The sequence below is a fragment of the Musca vetustissima genome, unplaced genomic scaffold (assembly GCF_032173495.1).
Source record: "Musca vetustissima isolate MV318-11 ecotype Yass unplaced genomic scaffold, APGP_CSIRO_Mvet_v1 utg2832, whole genome shotgun sequence".
Taxonomy (NCBI): domain Eukaryota; kingdom Metazoa; phylum Arthropoda; class Insecta; order Diptera; family Muscidae; genus Musca; species Musca vetustissima.
Window position 1 is genome coordinate 260,013 of NW_026880723.1, and position 18,571 is coordinate 278,583.

General features: G+C 38.6%; 1 protein-coding gene across 1 annotated transcript; it reads left to right on the top strand.

The window, feature by feature from the left end:
• The first annotated feature begins 854 nt into the window (after positions 1-854).
• Positions 855-15,303, top strand: LOC133326526 (mediator of RNA polymerase II transcription subunit 12). Its single transcript, XM_061535145.1, has 15 exons — positions 855-1,503; positions 1,589-2,852; positions 2,983-4,901; positions 5,848-7,133; positions 7,190-7,377; positions 7,440-7,635; positions 7,706-8,017; positions 8,465-8,749; positions 8,798-8,911; positions 11,384-11,672; positions 11,747-12,664; positions 12,720-12,805; positions 13,788-14,076; positions 14,151-15,068; positions 15,140-15,303. Exons 1-15 carry the CDS (start codon positions 888-890, stop codon positions 15,301-15,303), a joined length of 8,844 nt encoding a protein of 2,947 aa, XP_061391129.1. The 5' UTR covers positions 855-887.
• The last annotated feature ends 3,268 nt before the right edge of the window (positions 15,304-18,571 follow it).

The following is an 18,571-nucleotide window of genomic DNA, read 5'->3' on the forward strand; positions in this document are numbered from 1 at the left end:
GCGGTCCAGATGTTTTTATGATCGCATAGAATTTGTGCAATGCTCATACATATTTAAAGGGTGATTTTTAAGAGTTATAGAAAAGTTAAACCATAACATTCACGATATCTTTATTTGAATCGATAGTAAGGTCCACACAATTTTATAATTTCACACAAATTTTGATAGCAACAGCGTCTCAAGTAGTCCATCAGCTTTAACCAGGTTAAAGCTGGATCTTCGGCCAAAAATCAAAAATTCAGAAAAGAACAATTTTCTATTCACAGATTTAATTATTCTCTATATTCATTTTTAGAAAAATCCAAAATCATTCAGATGACAGTATTTGTACAATTCGATTACGAAGCGATTAAAATAATTTGGACTGTATATACAAATTAGTACTGTACACACGATTGTTTCTATATTAAAAATCTCATAACATTACCATCAATTTTAATTTTTTAGATTTTTCTTTTGATATTTAATATAAGCTCTAAACATTTTGTTAGGCCACAAAGAGTTGAATTAAAAGAACTGTTCGCGTAGAAAGTTCTGTTCAACAAACTAAATCCAAATTAAACTAGAAATAGTTCCCGTCGTTTATTTTACCGTAACCATAATATGATCAGCTGATTTTTGTTTCTTCCATTTCTCTTTGTTGTTTCGCCATTATGCATCACAGTCATTCGTAAACAATCGGTTGTTCTCGGCCATTTTGTTTCGTCTTCATTATTTATCAGTCATTCTCTCGTCGCAGTATTTGGGACGTTTTTTTATTCGTTCGGTTCGGTTAGAGAAAGATTTTCGGAAAGTGGAAGATTTTCTTGAAATCAAGAAAATAATTTTAAAATAACACGAATAAAAATCACCGTAAAATAGGCATTTGAGGTTCCAATCCTCGCATAATGCTTTTGCTACAAGAAAAACGGCCCCTAAAGCGGGCACTGGGGCCACCAGATGTATACCCACAAGATGCCCGACAACGCGAAGATGAATTGACACCATCCAATGTTAAACATGGATTCGCAACTATGCCACCACTTTCGGATGAATTTGGCACAGCCCATACGTCGAATGTCAATGCCAGTAAGGTGGCCTCCTTTTTCAATGCCATCTTGGCTAAAAAGGAGGAGTTGATGACCCTGCAAGATACGGTGCGTAAGAAGCAGCAAGTCAATATCAAGGAGAATTTTTGGCCGGTGTCACCGCGCACAAAAACTGCATTGGATGCATGGTTTAAGGATTTGGCTGGCAACAAACCATTGCTGAGTTTGGCCAAGAAGGCACCATCGTTTAATAAGAAGGAGGAGATACTAATTACACTGTGCGATCATCAGGTGAATATGCAGAGAGCTACATGGTACATTAAACTGAGTGCCGCCTATACGGCAAGTGTCTCTGAATCGAAAAATAAAAAGAGGAACTTAGTTGATCCCGTTGCAGAATGGACGGGTATAATGATCAAGTTTATGAAAGATTTACTACCCAAACTACAGGAGTACTATCACTTGAGTGAGAAGTGTAAGTATCCATACTCAATTTTTAATAGGTACCCACCAGAAGATAACGAACATTGTTTTTACTTTAGGTACCCCCTCGGAAAGAGCATTAATGAGTGGCTATGGTGCTCCCACTACCCATGCCAATAGTAATGGACAACAAACGGCAAATTCAAATGTCCACACACCCAACTCAATGACTGCGGCTGTACATTCAATGGCAAGTCCTGTGCCTATGCTAAGTCCAGCCAATAACCAATCGTCCACTGGAACATCGATGGGACCAATGAGTAATAACAGTTCTTCCATGGTTGGCTGTTCAAGCAATTCTAGCGTCATGTCCGGTAGCAATAATATGCCAGCTTCAGGTTCCACCATATCGGGCAGTGGTAGCAATTTTGAAGATAGCCGTAATGCCTTGAAATATTGGAATTATTGTGCCCAGCTGGCCAAATATATGCACGAGGAACAGCTGTTGGATAGACAAGATTTCCTAAATTGGATATTAGAACTTTTGGATAAGATGCGTACTCAGTCTAGTTTTGATGAATCCCTCAAGAAACTCATTTTAACATTTGCCCTGCAGTACATGCACGACTTTGTCCAATCCGAGAGATTGTGTCGTAAAATGGCCTATATTGTTGCCAAAAAGCTAACGAATTTGTTAAATGGTGTTATAGATCAGCAGCAGCAAAATCACCAACAGCCGAAACCTTTACTCGCATTGCAAGGTGTAACTCCAATGGAGGTGGATGACATTGATGAGGGTGATAACAAGAATAAGAAGACACCATTAGACCCATATGAAGTGGCCTTAAATGAATATCTGACATGCCCACATCATCGTGACATAGTTTTGTGTTTGAGTAGCATTTTACAAATCGTCACAATCGAGTGTCCAGCGGCAATGGTCTGGTGTGGCATAGGAGAAAATCGTGCACCTGCCTCTTTGTGTGGTAGCCCCCTGGATCATTTGCCGTTGGCACCATCTTCCCTGCCAATGCCATCGAAATGCCCCTTGACCAACAATGAAGTACGTCGACAATTACGTGCAATAGAATCGGAAATAATTTTACGTTCCAAACATGCCGAGAATCGTTGGTTTGCTGAAAAATGGCAAAATGCTAATAAGAATTCTTATACCCATGTTCTGACGATTCTCGATTATTTGGATACGCACTGTTTTGATTTGATGGATCAAAATAATTCCATCGACACACTGTATGCAAATATATTTCAACCATTTGTAAGTGTGCGACGTGAGGTGGGCGCAAATGGTGAAATGAAAGAGATACGCCAAGAGTATGATGCCCAAACCGTGGATGGGAATACTGTGAAGATTTTATGTGAATGGGCGGTATCGAGTCAGAGGTAAGTGTGAAAAACAAATCATTAGAATGGCTAACATGAATATTAAGTTTGGTAACAAAGGACAACACACAGTTACACTTACAGTTACTTCGAAAATAAACAAAAATCTAATTGTTTACCTTTATTACAGATGGGGTGAACATCGCGCCATTGTAGTGGCCATTTTATTGGACAAACGTCAAATTGAAGTTACAACACCCTCGCCGGAAGATGTTAACAATGGCCAGGGTAATGGCACCAATCCCAACGATGACAAAGACTCGATTGCTTCTGGCGCCGGTTTAATTGGCGGCTTGCCGGTATTTCAATCAGTTCTGATGAATTTCCTAGATCACGATGCCCCGGTACTCGATGAAAATGGCAGCACCGCAAATCGTACTCAATTCACAAATTTGGTACATTTGTTTAGTGCCCTTATACGTCACGACGTGTTTTCCCACAATGCCTATATGTACACCCTAATATCTCGCGGTGATCTTTTGGAAGGTGCAAATGGCATGGGTAGCAATAATCTCAGTAACAAGGTGACGAATAGTGTTTCTGGCCCGGTTTCCAATAAACCTGCAACTCCACCGCCTGCTAACCAGGGCTTCGATGATGATTTTACAAGTGGTTTGGATTTCAAACACAATGAATATGATGATTCCAATGTCGATGATGATTTGGAAAAAATATTGCAAAACATTAAAGAAAAGGGTCAGGTGCAGGCTCCAGACAGCCCCAAAATTCCCGAGCACAATAGCAGCAACAGTGGTGGTAATTCAATTTCGCGCCATTACATCTATACTAAACATTTTCCCATACCTCAAGACGACCCCTCAATGTCCTACAGTAGTGAGTCGAATCAGAGGTATATTCTACTGTTTGGCGTGGGCAAGGAACGCGACGAGAAGAAACATGCGGTCAAGAAAATGTCCAAGGAAATTTGTAAATTATTTACTAAAAAATTTAGTATTGATGTAGCCGAGGGCGGAAAGGTAAAGAAACATTCGCGCAATGAATTTAATTTTGAAGCAACAACCAGCAAATGCCAGAATATGGCCTACTTTGATCAACATGTGGTGACATCGCAGTGTGCTGCCACCGTTTTGGAACAATTGAATGGCTTTGCTGTGGGAAGCAACAACTACTTACCGGTACAGGAGCATGTTGCCTTCCTATTCGATTTGATGGAAATGGCTTTGAACATTCACAGTCTTTTGGAGCTTTGCGATCAGATTCTAAAGGAGCTACCCGAAGTGGAAAATCAATTGCAGGCAAAAAAATCAAATATGATACGCAGCTATACAACCTCATTGGGTTTGTATATTGTTGGCATATTGAGACGTTATCACAGCTGTTTGCTGTTGTCACCCGAACAAACAATCTCGGTGTTCGAGGGCTTGTGTCGCATCATAAAACATGTAACTAATCCCGCTGAATGTAGTTCGGCTGAACGTTGTATTTTGGCATATTTAAATGATCTCTACGAAGCCTGTCACCTGTTGCGTTCCAAAGATCAGGAAGCTGAATTTTTCTTACAAATTTCCAATATTAAGAAATTTAAAGATATCATCAATCAACCGGAACAATTGGGTATGGTGCCACAAACGTATAATGCCCAATTTATGCAAGAATTCTTCACATCACCCAAGAGAGGAGGTAAAATTGATCCGGTGTGGTTGAGGCAGCTGCACGAATCTCCAGCAAACATCTATAGCTTTGTATCAAATGCCATTTTTGCCATTTGCCATGAAACCGATAATGATCGTCTGAATGATATAGCAATTGCTTGTGCTGAATTGACGGCTGGCTGTAATGCTTTGTCCGAGGAATGGATAGCTGCCCTGCAAAGCATTTGTAATGCCATGAAGAAAACGCGTTATCCTCATCTATGTCAAATCGATATACAAAATAGTAAAATACACAACTCGTTAGCCGTGTTCATTTGCATTTTGGTGGCGCGACATTGTTTTTCATTGGCGGATTTTGTATTAAATTTTGCACTGCCAACATTGGCCAATGCTTATCCAGATGGCTGTGGAGAAATAACAGCCGAAGCGGAATCGGGTAAGTCGAAAGAGATATATTTTTAATTTGTTGTATTCTCCCCTATATATTTTCGTCCGATTTTATGTAAATAGTGTACCAAAGCCACTATATATCTTTCGATTTGCACAAAATTTGGCATAACGTACTGAATTGAGTCTAGAATGATGTGTGATAAGTTTTGTAAAAATCGGTTCAGATTTAGATATAGCTCCCATATATATTTTCGTCCGATTTATTTATTTTATTTATTTTATGTTATTTCATACAAAGCAATGCAAAAGCTGTTACCAGCCTAATAATTTCATTACCATAAATACTAATATATATAGCAACAATATAAGAAATTCAATCAGTAGCAATAATAAAAACTTAACAATATTGATAACAATTAGCTGGTTCCCCAATTATAATAATTTACAAAAACATTATGTAATAATCAGTTCAAATCAATGCAAAGAACTACTATAATTTACAATTTAAACATCCTTTTGTAAAATGTAGATCAATCTTGATTTACAGCAAACGCAATATACTTTTTTTAAAAAAATTGTAGCAGGGTACGAAAATATACGCAAAAATGAAGGAAGTTGGTTCCAGAGACGGGCAACTCTTACCGTAAATGATCGTTCAAACATTAAAGAGGTAAAACGAGGAATTTGCAATTGTGTGTTGCGGGTGGAATGAGATTTAATGTAAATAGTGTACCAAAGCCCTTTATATCTTTCGGTTTGACATAGCGTACTGAATTGAGTCTAGAATGATGTGTGCTAAGTTTCGTAAAAATCGGTTCAGATTTAGATATAGTTACCATATATATTTTCGTCAGATTTTATGTAAATGGAGCACCAAACTCTTAATATTTGTCCGATTGACACGAAATTTTGCACAGCGTATAAAATTGAGACTAGAATGAAGTTATTATACTTTTTATATTATATTACATACGATATCTATCTGTTTGCAGGAGCTCGTCTTACATGTCATTTAGTTTTGAAACTTTTTAAAACAATTGAAATTCCCCAACCGGGCATGTATTCGGTTAGCACTTCGCCCAATCCATTGAATGCCGTTAGCAGTTCATCCAACATTAAATTAAGTTGTGATCGTCATCTTCTCATAGCGGCCCATAAAAATATACCCCTTGAAGCGGTATTAGCTGTACTGAAAGCAATTCTAATCGTTGTCGATACTACTGCCCTTAAAACTCCCGCTATGGCTGGTAACAGTTCAACGGCGGGTGCCTTTGGCAGTGGAGGTGGCGCTGGTGGTGGTGGAGGTGGTGGCGGTTCGAGCGGAAAACGTGGTAGTGGCTTTAATACGCCCGTCCATCCGGGAAGCACACCCAAAAGTAATGATCGGCCGGTGGATATAAGTCAAATATTGGGTACAAGTGATTTAAATAATCTAACTGGCGATCACGATCATGATATGTCACAACCGCTTTCAACGACCCCCCTAAATGCCAACCAGGGTCCTGGCGGGGAACAAATATCGCTATTGGAATTCGCCCAACATGTGCTCAAACAAATCTGTGCCCAAGAACACGTTTTGGAGCGCTGCCTCAAGAATGCCGATAAACTTTGTGATATGGTTGTCGACGATATGCTCTTACCCAAACAATCACAATCAATACTGCACATGATTTGTTATTCAGAGGCTGAATATAATATCATTTCCGAACTGGATCAACGTTCAATGATTGTACGAATTTTGGAGAATCTGGGTCAATGGACATTGCGCATATCCTGGCTGGATTTACAACTGATGCATAAGCAGAGTATGAATAATGCCTCGGAATGGTTGGATACGGTAGCCCGGGCCGCCATTGATGTATTCCTGATGGAAGAAGTGGCAACCGGTACCGGTGGCAAAACAGAATATCGACCAAAGCCGTCAACATGGCTTGTGGCTCCATTGGTATCGAAACTAACGCCTGCTGTGCAGGGTCGTATATTACGTGTGGCAGGCCAAGTATTGGAAAGCATGAACTATTTTTCGAAAACATCCAAGGCGGATAACAACAGCTCCTGCAGCGGTGATGAAAGGGAGAAAAGCAATAGCTGCGGCAGTGCCAGTAGTAGTTACAGCAATGGCTCCAACGGCAGTTCACGCAACAAGAAAATGCCACTTAACTATCAACCATTTTTGGGTTTAATTTTAACCTGTCTCAAGGGTCAGGATGAGTATAAGGAGAGTCTGTTGGTTTCATTGCACTCTCAGTTATCGCAGTGTTTGCAATCGTATGCAGAGGTGGGTTTATTGTCTCCCCCGAAATGAATTCGAATTGTAATGACATTTTTGTTTAGTTTGACACAATGGGCGGGGTGGATGATCCGCAGGGTCGTGAAGAAATGCTTGATGCCTTGCAATTACGTTTTTCCTTGGTCGGCGGTATGTTTGATTCCATACAAAAGAATAGTACTTCCATAACCGATTGGGCAATATTGTTGGTGCAGCTCGTATGCCAGGGAGTCATTGATCTGAGTAACAACAGGTATAGTAATTTTAAATAATTATAAATAAAATACAATTAATATTGATCTCGTTTTGAAACAGAGAACTTTTCACCACGGTGGTGGATATGTTAACCACCTTAGTACATTCCACATTGGTCTCCGATGGACAATCTGAACGCGACGAACGTTTATACTCGAATCTAATGAAGAAATTAAAAAAAGAAATTGGCGAAAAGAATAATGCATCGATTAAAGTAATTCGGCAACTATTGCCCTTGTATAAACAACCAATAGAGGTAAACATTTATTTAAATTAAAATAGAATGAATTTAGTATTTACAGATGATGATTACGTACCATTTTTAGGTTATATTATGTGAACCAGCAGCCTTAGATCAAAAGGGCAATAAAATCAATGACATGGATAAAAGACTTATGCGTACATCGGAAAAACAGCGCATATCTGTTTGGGATATCCTGGAGGGTCATAAGAATCCGGCACCATTATCGTGGGTTTGGTTCGGTGCCGTTAAATTGGAACGTAAACCGCTGACCTATGAAGAAGCACATCGAAATCTCAAATACCATACACACAGTTTGGTGAAACCAAGTTCGTATTATTATGAACCACTGCCGTTGCCTCCCGAAGAGGTCGAACCAGTTCCTGTGGTACCTGTGGTAGTTGTTTTCATTTTTTTCTGATTTATTTTTTTATTTGTATATATTTCTTTATTAGAATTGTTTTCAATGATTTTTTTCAATGAAATAGTTGTCTATTATTTTTGGATACTCACCGCGAACGAAAAGTTTATTATGGAATTCTCTTTAATTTCAATACGAAAAATGCGTTTATTTTAAAATGCAAGAATTTTTCCCAATATAATTTTAGATCTGATTGATGTAAAAAAAAGTTTAAACCAACTTTTCGATTTTTTTAATTTCGTTAAAGTAGCTCTTAGAATAACTTATTTTTGTAATCATTGAAAACAATTTGCGAATTGATGTGCTCTGATTTTGTTGCTTTTATTTGAACATTTGAATTTATTTTGTTATTTTTGTTCCTTTTTTTATTTATTTTTTGTGTGTATTTGTGTGTTCCCAATTTGCTTCCTACGCAAAAAAAAGACACCAACTCCACCTTTCTTACAGAAGGATGAAATGAAAGCTGACACACCATCATCGGTGGATCAATCGCCCAGTGCTGTAGTTACGGGTCGTGGTCGTGGTAAGGGTACCACACGTAAACGTAAACCTAAACAACCGAAAAATGCACCAGCTGCCAGTGCTCAACAAACACCACAAATAACGGGACCACAAGTAGTTGGACAGGGGGCACAACAAGTGCCAGGACAACAGCAACAAAATATACCACAACAACAGCAACAGGCCATACCTCAGCAACAACAGCAGGTGCCGCAACAGCAACAACAAATGGCTCAACAACAGCAACAACAACAGCAGCAGCAACAACAACAGGTGCCGCAACAACAGGTTCCACAGCAAGCCCAACAGACAATGAATCCCCAACAGCAAATGGGACAAATGCAAATGAATATGCAGATGAGTGGAAATGTAAGTAAAAAAATAAATAAAAACGTCGTTATGAACGCCAACGTCCAAAGGTGTCAGATAAGGATGGTTTTTTAGAAAAACTACTAAATATGGTATCATTTGTATTTGGAGAACCGGTGGAGCTAGATTGGGGGTCATTGATGGAGTGTACGAAGGCAGTTCGGAAAATTCTTACCCTAGCACAAAAAGCGCGTTATAAACAGAAAAAAGTTAAGTGTTTTGGAAACTACCATCTCTGTTATGAACACATGTTAAATATTGCTTCGATTTGGCTACTCCTTCATATAGAAACAGGTGTTCAAAAAAGATGCATCCGCCATATTTTACAATGGTAAAATTAGAAATGTGTGCTTTCGTTGTAAAAAAATTGCGGATGTGTCTTTTTTGAACTGAAATTTGAACTTAGTATTACCGTAGGATTGTACTAAATCGTACTATAGCTGTTACAATTTGGATTTGGGGGAACCATTAGAACTGGAACACTGAAATTTGGAAATAAGATTATTACTGAATTGTAGAATGTTGGTATCATTCATTACCCTGTGTACTCTTGTAATACATATTTCTAAAATATCCAAATTTCATATAACATTACCGAAATCCAAATTTAATACCATTTAGTACACATTAATATAAATTTCCATAACTATCTACCTAAACAATCATAAGTAGGAATTTCCAAAATTTCCCACATACCCCAATCTTAATTTCAAATTTCATAATTCCAGCTCTATCGGTTCACCTAAATTCTAATTGTATTAAATTTAGTACCATTTAGTACAAATAAGTACAAATTTCCAGAACTACATCCATACCCCCAATCCTACACTGCCAACAGTAATATTAATTCCAAATTTCAGAATTCCAGCTCTATCGGATCAACTAAATTCAATTTGTATCAAATTTAGTACACATAAGCACAAATTTCCGTTGCTACCTACATCATACAATTCAATAGTAATCTTATTGCCCAATTTCAGAATTCCAGCGTTATTGGTTTACTCTAAATCCAAATTGTACCAAATTTCGTACCATTTAGTACACATTAGTAGAAATTTCCAAATCCCCCCTTGCGATGCTAACTGCAAATTTTAGAATTCTAGCTCTATCGGTGCACCCTAAATTCAAATAGTACCAAATTTAGTACACATAAGTACGAATTTCCAACACGACACACGCACATCAGGATTCCAGCTCTGTTGGTTCACATAAATCCAAAATATTATCGAAATTTAGTGTCATTTAGTACCAAGAGATACAAATTTCCAGAACTACATCCATACCCCAATCCTACACTTCCAACAGTAATTTTATTTCCGAATTTCAGAATTCCAGCTTTATCGGATCAACTAAATCTAAATTGTATCAAATTTAGTACCATTTAGTAAACATAAGTACAAATTTCCGTTGCTACCTATATCATACAATTCAATAGAAATCTTATTGCCCAATTTCAGAATTCCAGCGCATCGGTTTATCCTAAATCCAAATTGTACCAAATTTAGTACCATTTAGTACACATTAGTAGAAATTCCCAAAACATCCTATATACCCCAACAGTAATCCTAACTCGAAATTTCTGGATTCCAGTTCTATTGTTTCACCCAAATTGTACCAAATTTAGTACACATAAGTACGAATTTCCCAAACTACCAACATACCTCAATGGTAGTTGGTATGTAGTGTAGTGTTGAGACATGGCGATAGTTCTGGAAATACGTACAATAAGAGAACTTAGGTACTAAATGATAGTGACATTTTAATCATGTTGGATATTGATTATTAAATAAATTTCACATTTGCTACGAAGTAGCGCTCACATACTAGTTTGATACAAAAATGTTCACATAGTCCTGAGAGAATCCAAATATAAAATAACAGCCAGTTCGGTGCCCAAGTTCCCCAAAATACCAAAACATAGGAGGTATCGTGATATGGGCCCTACCTCAAAAAGGGGACCAATATAACTTGTTTGTAAGAAGACTTGCTAAGTAATAAAAAACCAAATTACAACCAAATCGGTTGAAAACATTCCCAAAATACCGCATATTATGGGGGTATCGTAGTATGGGAGGTTATACTAAAACGGTATATCCCATTACTAAACTTCCTACCCGTAATACCAATGTGTGTACCAAATTCCGAAGCTCTATCTGAAATTATGGTAGAGAACGCAATATCTCTACCATAATTTCAACAGACAGATAGGACTGAATCGATATAGAATTTTATTCAGATCAAACAAATATTATTTTGTGGGGTCTCCGACGAAATTAAATATACGAAAAATTGTTTTCCGCTTTAAATGCAATACTTTGAGCCAACGCTACGAGATGTGTTTTTAATCAAGGTCACCATGGCCTATAGAGAATAAATTGAATATCAAATTTATATAGTAATCCGCCCTTCTTCCCACCTAATAGGACAGTTATAATCCATTTGTATCCAATTTTTCGCTTAATCTTTCATCAGGTAAATATGCAACAATTCAACCCCAATCAAATGATGCAACAGAATCCAAATGCCATGATGCAACAACAACAAATGCAAGGTGTACCGGGTAATATGGGACAACAAATGAATGTCGGTAACCCACAACAAAATCAACAAATGAACTTTATGGGACCCGGCGGACCACAAGCAATGCAACAGGCCGGTATGAATCCTCAAGCACAGCAATGGCAGGGACCAAATCAATTCCATCCCATGCAACAGCAGCAACCCCAACAGCAATATCAATATCCACAGCAACAACAGCAAAGTAAGTGTCTAGATCTCAGAATATTTTTACGTCTGGCAACTTCAGTTTCTAATATTTCTTTTTTTCGCACTCAGTGAATCGTTTTGAACGTCCACAAATCAACAATCCCAAGCATGCCCTACAAAATATGTTGCGCCAACGCCAGCCCACATTTAATCAAAACAATCCCAATTTCAATGCAATGCAACAACAACAGCAGCAACAACGTCAAGGCATGCCAACGCAACAGCAACCGGGTGGCTTAAATCCAGTCCAGCAACAACAAATGCAACAGCAACAATTCGGTCGAGCCGGTATGCGTGGCATGGCACCGAATCAAATGGCTGGCGTAGCACCCAATCAAATTGCCCCCGGCATGGGTAATCAAGTTGCGATGGGAGCACAAGGCATGGGCGGTCAAAATCCCATGATGCAACAGCAAATGTCGGCACAAGGTATGAATCCACAAGCCAATACACAAATGGGCATGAATCAAAATGCTGGTATGATGGGTGGTGCTGGCACTGGCAATCCTAATATGATGGCTGCACAGGCCAATAGCGGCATGGTCAATACGGGCGGTATGATGCAACAAAATGTGGGCGTTGGTGTAGGAGTCGGCGGCGTTGGCAACAGCAATGTTGTCAATCAAGGCATGGTCAATCAAGGTGGTCCAGGTCAATTCCAAAATTTCAATCAATACCAGCAACAGGGCATGAACCAAACTCCTGGACCAAATCAACAGGCCAACATGATGGGCGGTTTCAACCAAATGAATCAACGTGCAAATCCCGGAGATTTTATGGCTCAACAGCAGCAACGTGGGCAGGGAGCCATGCCTGGCCAGAGGGGACAGTACATGAACCAAGCACCCAATGTTACCATGAACAATATGATGGGTCAGGGTAATGTGCCACCTTATCAAAGGCAACAATCGACTGGTGGCAAACCCGGTGTCACACAACAACAATTCCAGCAACAACAAAGGATGCAACAGATGATGCAAATGCAGGGTACGTTGACCAAAAAATCAAATCGATGAATGTAATTTGTATCTCTTTTTTATAGGTATGGGTCCTCAAAATGCTGGTGCGGGTGGCATGGGCCAACCACAAAATCAAAATGTTGCCCAACAACAAAATCCCAATCTTGTGGCCCAGTTGCAGCGGCAAATGCCCAATCAGCCAAATATGATGGGCGGACCACAATATCAGCATCCGCCACCATATTAAGAACCTATAGAGTACACGGCATAAGCACTTTTTCATCACCCATCCACTATATTTTTTATAGCTATAGGCTGATTATTAGTAATTGTAAGATTTCATATTTAATCATTTAAATTTAAAAAATTTATTTTCTTTATAGGTATTTCTTTTTTAGTTTTTTTTTCTTTTAAGGTACTAAATGATAGTGACATTTTAATCATGTTGGATATTGATTATTAAATAAATTTCACATTTGCTACGAAGTAGCGCTCACATGCTAGTTTGATACAAGAAGGTTCACATAGTCCTGAGAGAATCCAAATATAAAATAACAGCCAGTTCGGTGCCCAAGTTCCCCAAAATACCAAAACATAGGAGGTATCGTGATATGGGCCCTACCTCAAAAAGGGGACCAATATAACTTGTTTGTAAGAAGACTTGCTATATAATAAAAAAAAACAAATTACAACCAAATCGGTTGAAAACAAGTCCAAAATACCGCATATTATGGGGGTATAGTAGTATGGGAGGTTATACTAAAACGGTATATCCCATTACTAAACTTCCTACCCGTAATACCAATGTGTGTACCAAATTCCGAAGCTTTATCTGAAATTATGGTAGAGAACGCGATATCTCTACCATAATTTCAACAGACAGATAGGTCTGAATCGATATAGAATTTTATTCGGATCAAACAAATATTATTTTGTGGGGTCTCCGACGAAATTAAATATACGAAAAATTGTTTTTCGCTTTAAATGCAATACTTTGAGTCAACGCTACGAGATGTGTTTTTAATCAAGGTCACCATGGCCAATAGAGAATAAATTGAATATCAAATTTATATAGTAATCCGCCCTTCTTCCCACCTAATAGGACAATTATAACCCATTTGTATCCAATTTTTCGCTTAATCTTTCATCAGGTAAATATGCAACAATTCAACCCCAATCAAATGATGCAACAGAATCCAAATGCCATGATGCAACAACAACAAATGCAAGGTGTACCGGGTAATATGGGACAACAAATGAATGTCGGTAACCCACAACAAAATCAACAAATGAACTTTATGGGACCCGGCGGACCACAAGCAATGCAACAGGCCGGTATGAATCCTCAAGCACAGCAATGGCAGGGACCAAATCAATTCCATCCCATGCAACAGCAGCAACCCCAACAGCAATATCAATATCCACAGCAACAACAGCAAAGTAAGTGTCTAGATCTCAGAATATTTTTACGTCTGGCAACTTCAGTTTCTAATATTTCTTTTTTTCGCACTCAGTGAATCGTTTTGAACGTCCACAAATCAACAATCCCAAGCATGCCCTACAAAATATGTTGCGCCAACGCCAGCCCACATTTAATCAAAACAATCCCAATTTCAATGCAATGCAACAACAACAGCAGCAACAACGTCAAGGCATGCCAACGCAACAGCAACCGGGTGGCTTAAATCCAGTCCAGCAACAACAAATGCAACAGCAACAATTCGGTCGAGCCGGTATGCGTGGCATGGCACCGAATCAAATGGCTGGCGTAGCACCCAATCAAATTGCCCCCGGCATGGGTAATCAAGTTGCGATGGGAGCACAAGGCATGGGCGGTCAAAATCCCATGATGCAACAGCAAATGTCGGCACAAGGTATGAATCCACAAGCCAATACACAAATGGGCATGAATCAAAATGCTGGTATGATGGGTGGTGCTGGCACTGGCAATCCTAATATGATGGCTGCACAGGCCAATAGCGGCATGGTCAATACGGGCGGTATGATGCAACAAAATGTGGGCGTTGGTGTAGGAGTCGGCGGCGTTGGCAACAGCAATGTTGTCAATCAAGGCATGGTCAATCAAGGTGGTCCAGGTCAATTCCAAAATTTCAATCAATACCAGCAACAGGGCATGAACCAAACTCCTGGACCAAATCAACAGGCCAACATGATGGGCGGTTTCAACCAAATGAATCAACGTGCAAATCCCGGAGATTTTATGGCTCAACAGCAGCAACGTGGGCAGGGAGCCATGCCTGGCCAGAGGGGACAGTACATGAACCAAGCACCCAATGTTACCATGAACAATATGATGGGTCAGGGTAATGTGCCACCTTATCAAAGGCAACAATCGACTGGTGGCAAACCCGGTGTCACACAACAACAATTCCAGCAACAACAAAGGATGCAACAGATGATGCAAATGCAGGGTATGTTGACCAAAAAATCAAATCAATGAAATTTTGAAAAATCGCATGTAATTTGTATCTCTTTTTTATAGGTATGGGTCCTCAAAATGCTGGTGCGGGTGGCATGGGCCAACCACAAAATCAAAATGTTGCCCAACAACAAAATCCCAATCTTGTGGCCCAGTTGCAGCGGCAAATGCCCAATCAGCCAAATATGATGGGCGGACCACAATATCAGCATCCGCCACCATATTAAGAACCTATAGAGTACACGGCATAAGCACTTTTTCATCACCCATCCACTATATTTTTTATAGCTATAGGCTGATTATTAGTAATTGTAAGATTTCATATTTAATCATTTAAATTTAAAAAATTTATTTTCTTTATAGGTATTTCTTTTTTAGTTTTTTTTTCTTTTAAGTTTGGATCAAATTATACATAGTATTATAAAAAAATGTATTTGAATTTACTTAAATGGAAAACAAAAATAAATATACATATATACATGCATAAATATCAACAAAAAACATGTGATATTAATTTAGAGAGAAAAAGAAGAGAGATTCAAATGTTTTTTTTACAATTGCATTAGAAATAAACCTATAACTATATGGATGGCTAACTAAAATTTGTGGACTGTTCTTAAATACTCTATTCCGGGTTCATCCAGTGGCTTAAGCATTATCATTGATGACTTACGCAACGCCTTCCATAGAAAATTATTGTTGTTGTAGCAATAAAAATGCAAGAAAGGGAATCCAGGAAGGTTGCAACCTGTATGGCCTATATCCGTAATAGTTTAGGACTGGTGTTAACCACTCTACTCCGTCCTCAGTAAATTGTTGTTACTGTATCAACTGAAATATAAAGAAAAAGGCTCGACAACTGAGTAAGTCGTGCGGTTCTAGTCCACATCCTGGGCATGTGTTACGTACCCTATACGAATTGAGGCGGTTGTAACATCCTGTCCACGCTTCTACCTTTGGTCCTTTGTCTCTAGAGCATGAAGATCTACTGAAGCAGGTATCGACAACTTTTAATTTTGCCGATAGACAGGCAGATCTTCGTTTGCGATTAAGATATAATGAGGAGACACAGTGTAACAGGTGTGTATATTCATCTATTGTGTATCACTTACATTCGCAAAACAACACTGGCACCGCATTGCTAACCATAGGTCGGCATATTGCTTTATAAGTTGTCAAAAAAGCCACATTTTCAGTACCCCAAGTTCTGCCGGTCAGCGACATGAGTGGGGTTTGCTGGCAGAAGGGACACCTCTTTAGGATCCCGGGGACAATGCACTCCCGTTACGAATTGAGATTTTTGTATACACGGCCCATAGATGTGCCAGAATCGAACGAATTTGCCTAGGAAGAAGCCTCTCACTATCCGAAATTGCAGGAGAATGTTGGAGTAGGACTTTGTTGTATTTGTAGCCATTTATGACTTCGTAGATTTCATCACGTTCGCTATCGACGATCTATAGAATGACGCCTTGGATGCCTTCACGATCTGGTCGGAATCTGTTCTCCATCAACCATTATGTTTAGTGGGAGCTCCATTTCAACCGTCCAAGTGGTGAATAGTATTGTTGTGGTTTTGGTGTCTGATATTTTTATATTCCTCAGATGGAATAAATTTTGATGATGTTTATCCTCTCACACATGTCATCAATAATCGAACCTTAAAAAATGCAAGAACGTGCAGTTCGTAAATTGTGTGGCTATATCTAAATCTGAACCGATTTCCATCAATTTAAATAGGGTTCGTCCTTGAGACAAATAAATCAACTGTGCCAAATTCTATCTCATTCGGAGCATAAATGCGACCTATGGTACAGGGTTTCAAGACATGATACCCTATACCATTGTGTGTATCTCGCTTAATTGCCTCTTTTTATACCCTTCACCACACTGTGGTGCAGGGTATTATGTCTTTGTGCATATGTTTGTAACAGGCAAAAGGAAACGAGGTAGACACATGGTTCCTTTTGAGAATATGCATAGAATAACTTTTTTAATTTTTTTTAAATTGTAAACAAAGTACAGGTTTATTTGTTATTCACAACTACCCAATTAATAATATTGGGCTACCCACTACCGCAACCTGTGGACGCGTCCGTTAGCATTCAGCTCTGCTCACCGAAGGCGGTTATATTCTACATATCTACAATATATCCAATATGGTGAAGGGTATCAGAAAGACGGCCCAGTTCGAATTTACTACATTCCTTACTGGTTATCTCTTACTTTCTATTCCAAAGATTTTATAAAAATTGATTGTTTTCTTTTTGTTATTTGAATTTTTTGCCTTGTAAGGGCAGTGGTCATTTGAAAGTAATTTTTTTCGAGTCGAGCTTGATGATCTAAGTTTTGCAATGAAAAGGAAAGCCAGGAGAAGAACCTACGTACCCACCATTATGCGACGCGTTTCGCCGTTGGTTAAGCGGCTCATCAGGCATATTGGGCTATGTGGCTTTACAAATGTCGTACGTTGATAACTTGTATTTATTCCGCCCTGATGCGAAACTTGCATATGCGAATTAAATTCAAATTTGTCAAAGTTCTTCTTAAAATTCATCACCCCAAATTGTGTACCCTTGTTGACAAAAAAATAAAACAAATTAAAAAAAAAATTGCACACCTGACCATATTCAACACAAGTCTGTTAATCCCATCTCTGCTTGAAACGTGACATTTGTGTGATAAACAAACCATCTTCCATTCGCCCCCCCCAGCACAGCTCCGGTCATCTAAAAACAAACTTTTGACACACAAACTCGAGAGACACGCAGAGAAGAAGAACAGAACAAAAATAAAACAATGAAATGTGGATAAAAATGAGAGTGAGTGAGTGGTTGGTCGGTTGGTTGCCGCTGGTGGTGGCTTGCGCGCGCAATGCAAGAAACAAATAAACGAAACGAGGAGATACAACAAAACAACACACCGAAACGAAAATTATTACAATTCAAATAAAAGTGAAATAGTCGAAATTCGCTTCCAACAAGAGAGTATTGACGGTTGGTTCGGTTGGTTGCATGTCCCCCAAAAAATAAGTGAGTACCAGTGAGTGAGTTGATGTTAGTGCATCAGTACCAGCAGAAAAATTCTGAACATTTAACTACAAACATAATTTTAAAGAAAAAAACAGAACAGAAGAAAAATAAATATTTTTGGAAAAACACTGACAAAAACAGCCAAAGTAAGTGCCAAAAAGCAGATTTGCCGAATAAACGTTTTTTATTCCACCCAGAGACAGTTTTCTTTTTTTAATTTTTGCCAAGTGGAAATATTTTGCAAACAGTTTTGAAACAATGTCAAAAGTAAAAAAAAAGAATCAATGGGGACTGGCCAAAAGCAAACGAAACAAACAAACAAAAAAACTAATATTGGCTTGAAAAAAATTGCGTAATATCCTCTCCAATATATATTCCTATAAAAGTGAAATTGAATATGGACATTTACAAGGCAATAACACGATAGCCTTAAAACTTCCAATAAAGAACATTTTATAATAAT

Bases quoted from the DNA above. Each gene is read 5' to 3' on its own strand.
- LOC133326526 (XM_061535145.1), top strand. From the start codon at position 888: ATGCTTTTGCTACAAGAAAAACGGCCCCTAAAGCGGGCACTGGGGCCA. The intron at 1,504-1,588 runs GTAAGTATCCAT...CCTCGGAAAGAG, and splicing joins CTATCACTTGAGTGAGAAGT to CATTAATGAGTGGCTATGGT. The intron at 15,069-15,139 runs GTATGTTGACCA...TCTTTTTTATAG, and splicing joins ACAGATGATGCAAATGCAGG to GTATGGGTCCTCAAAATGCT.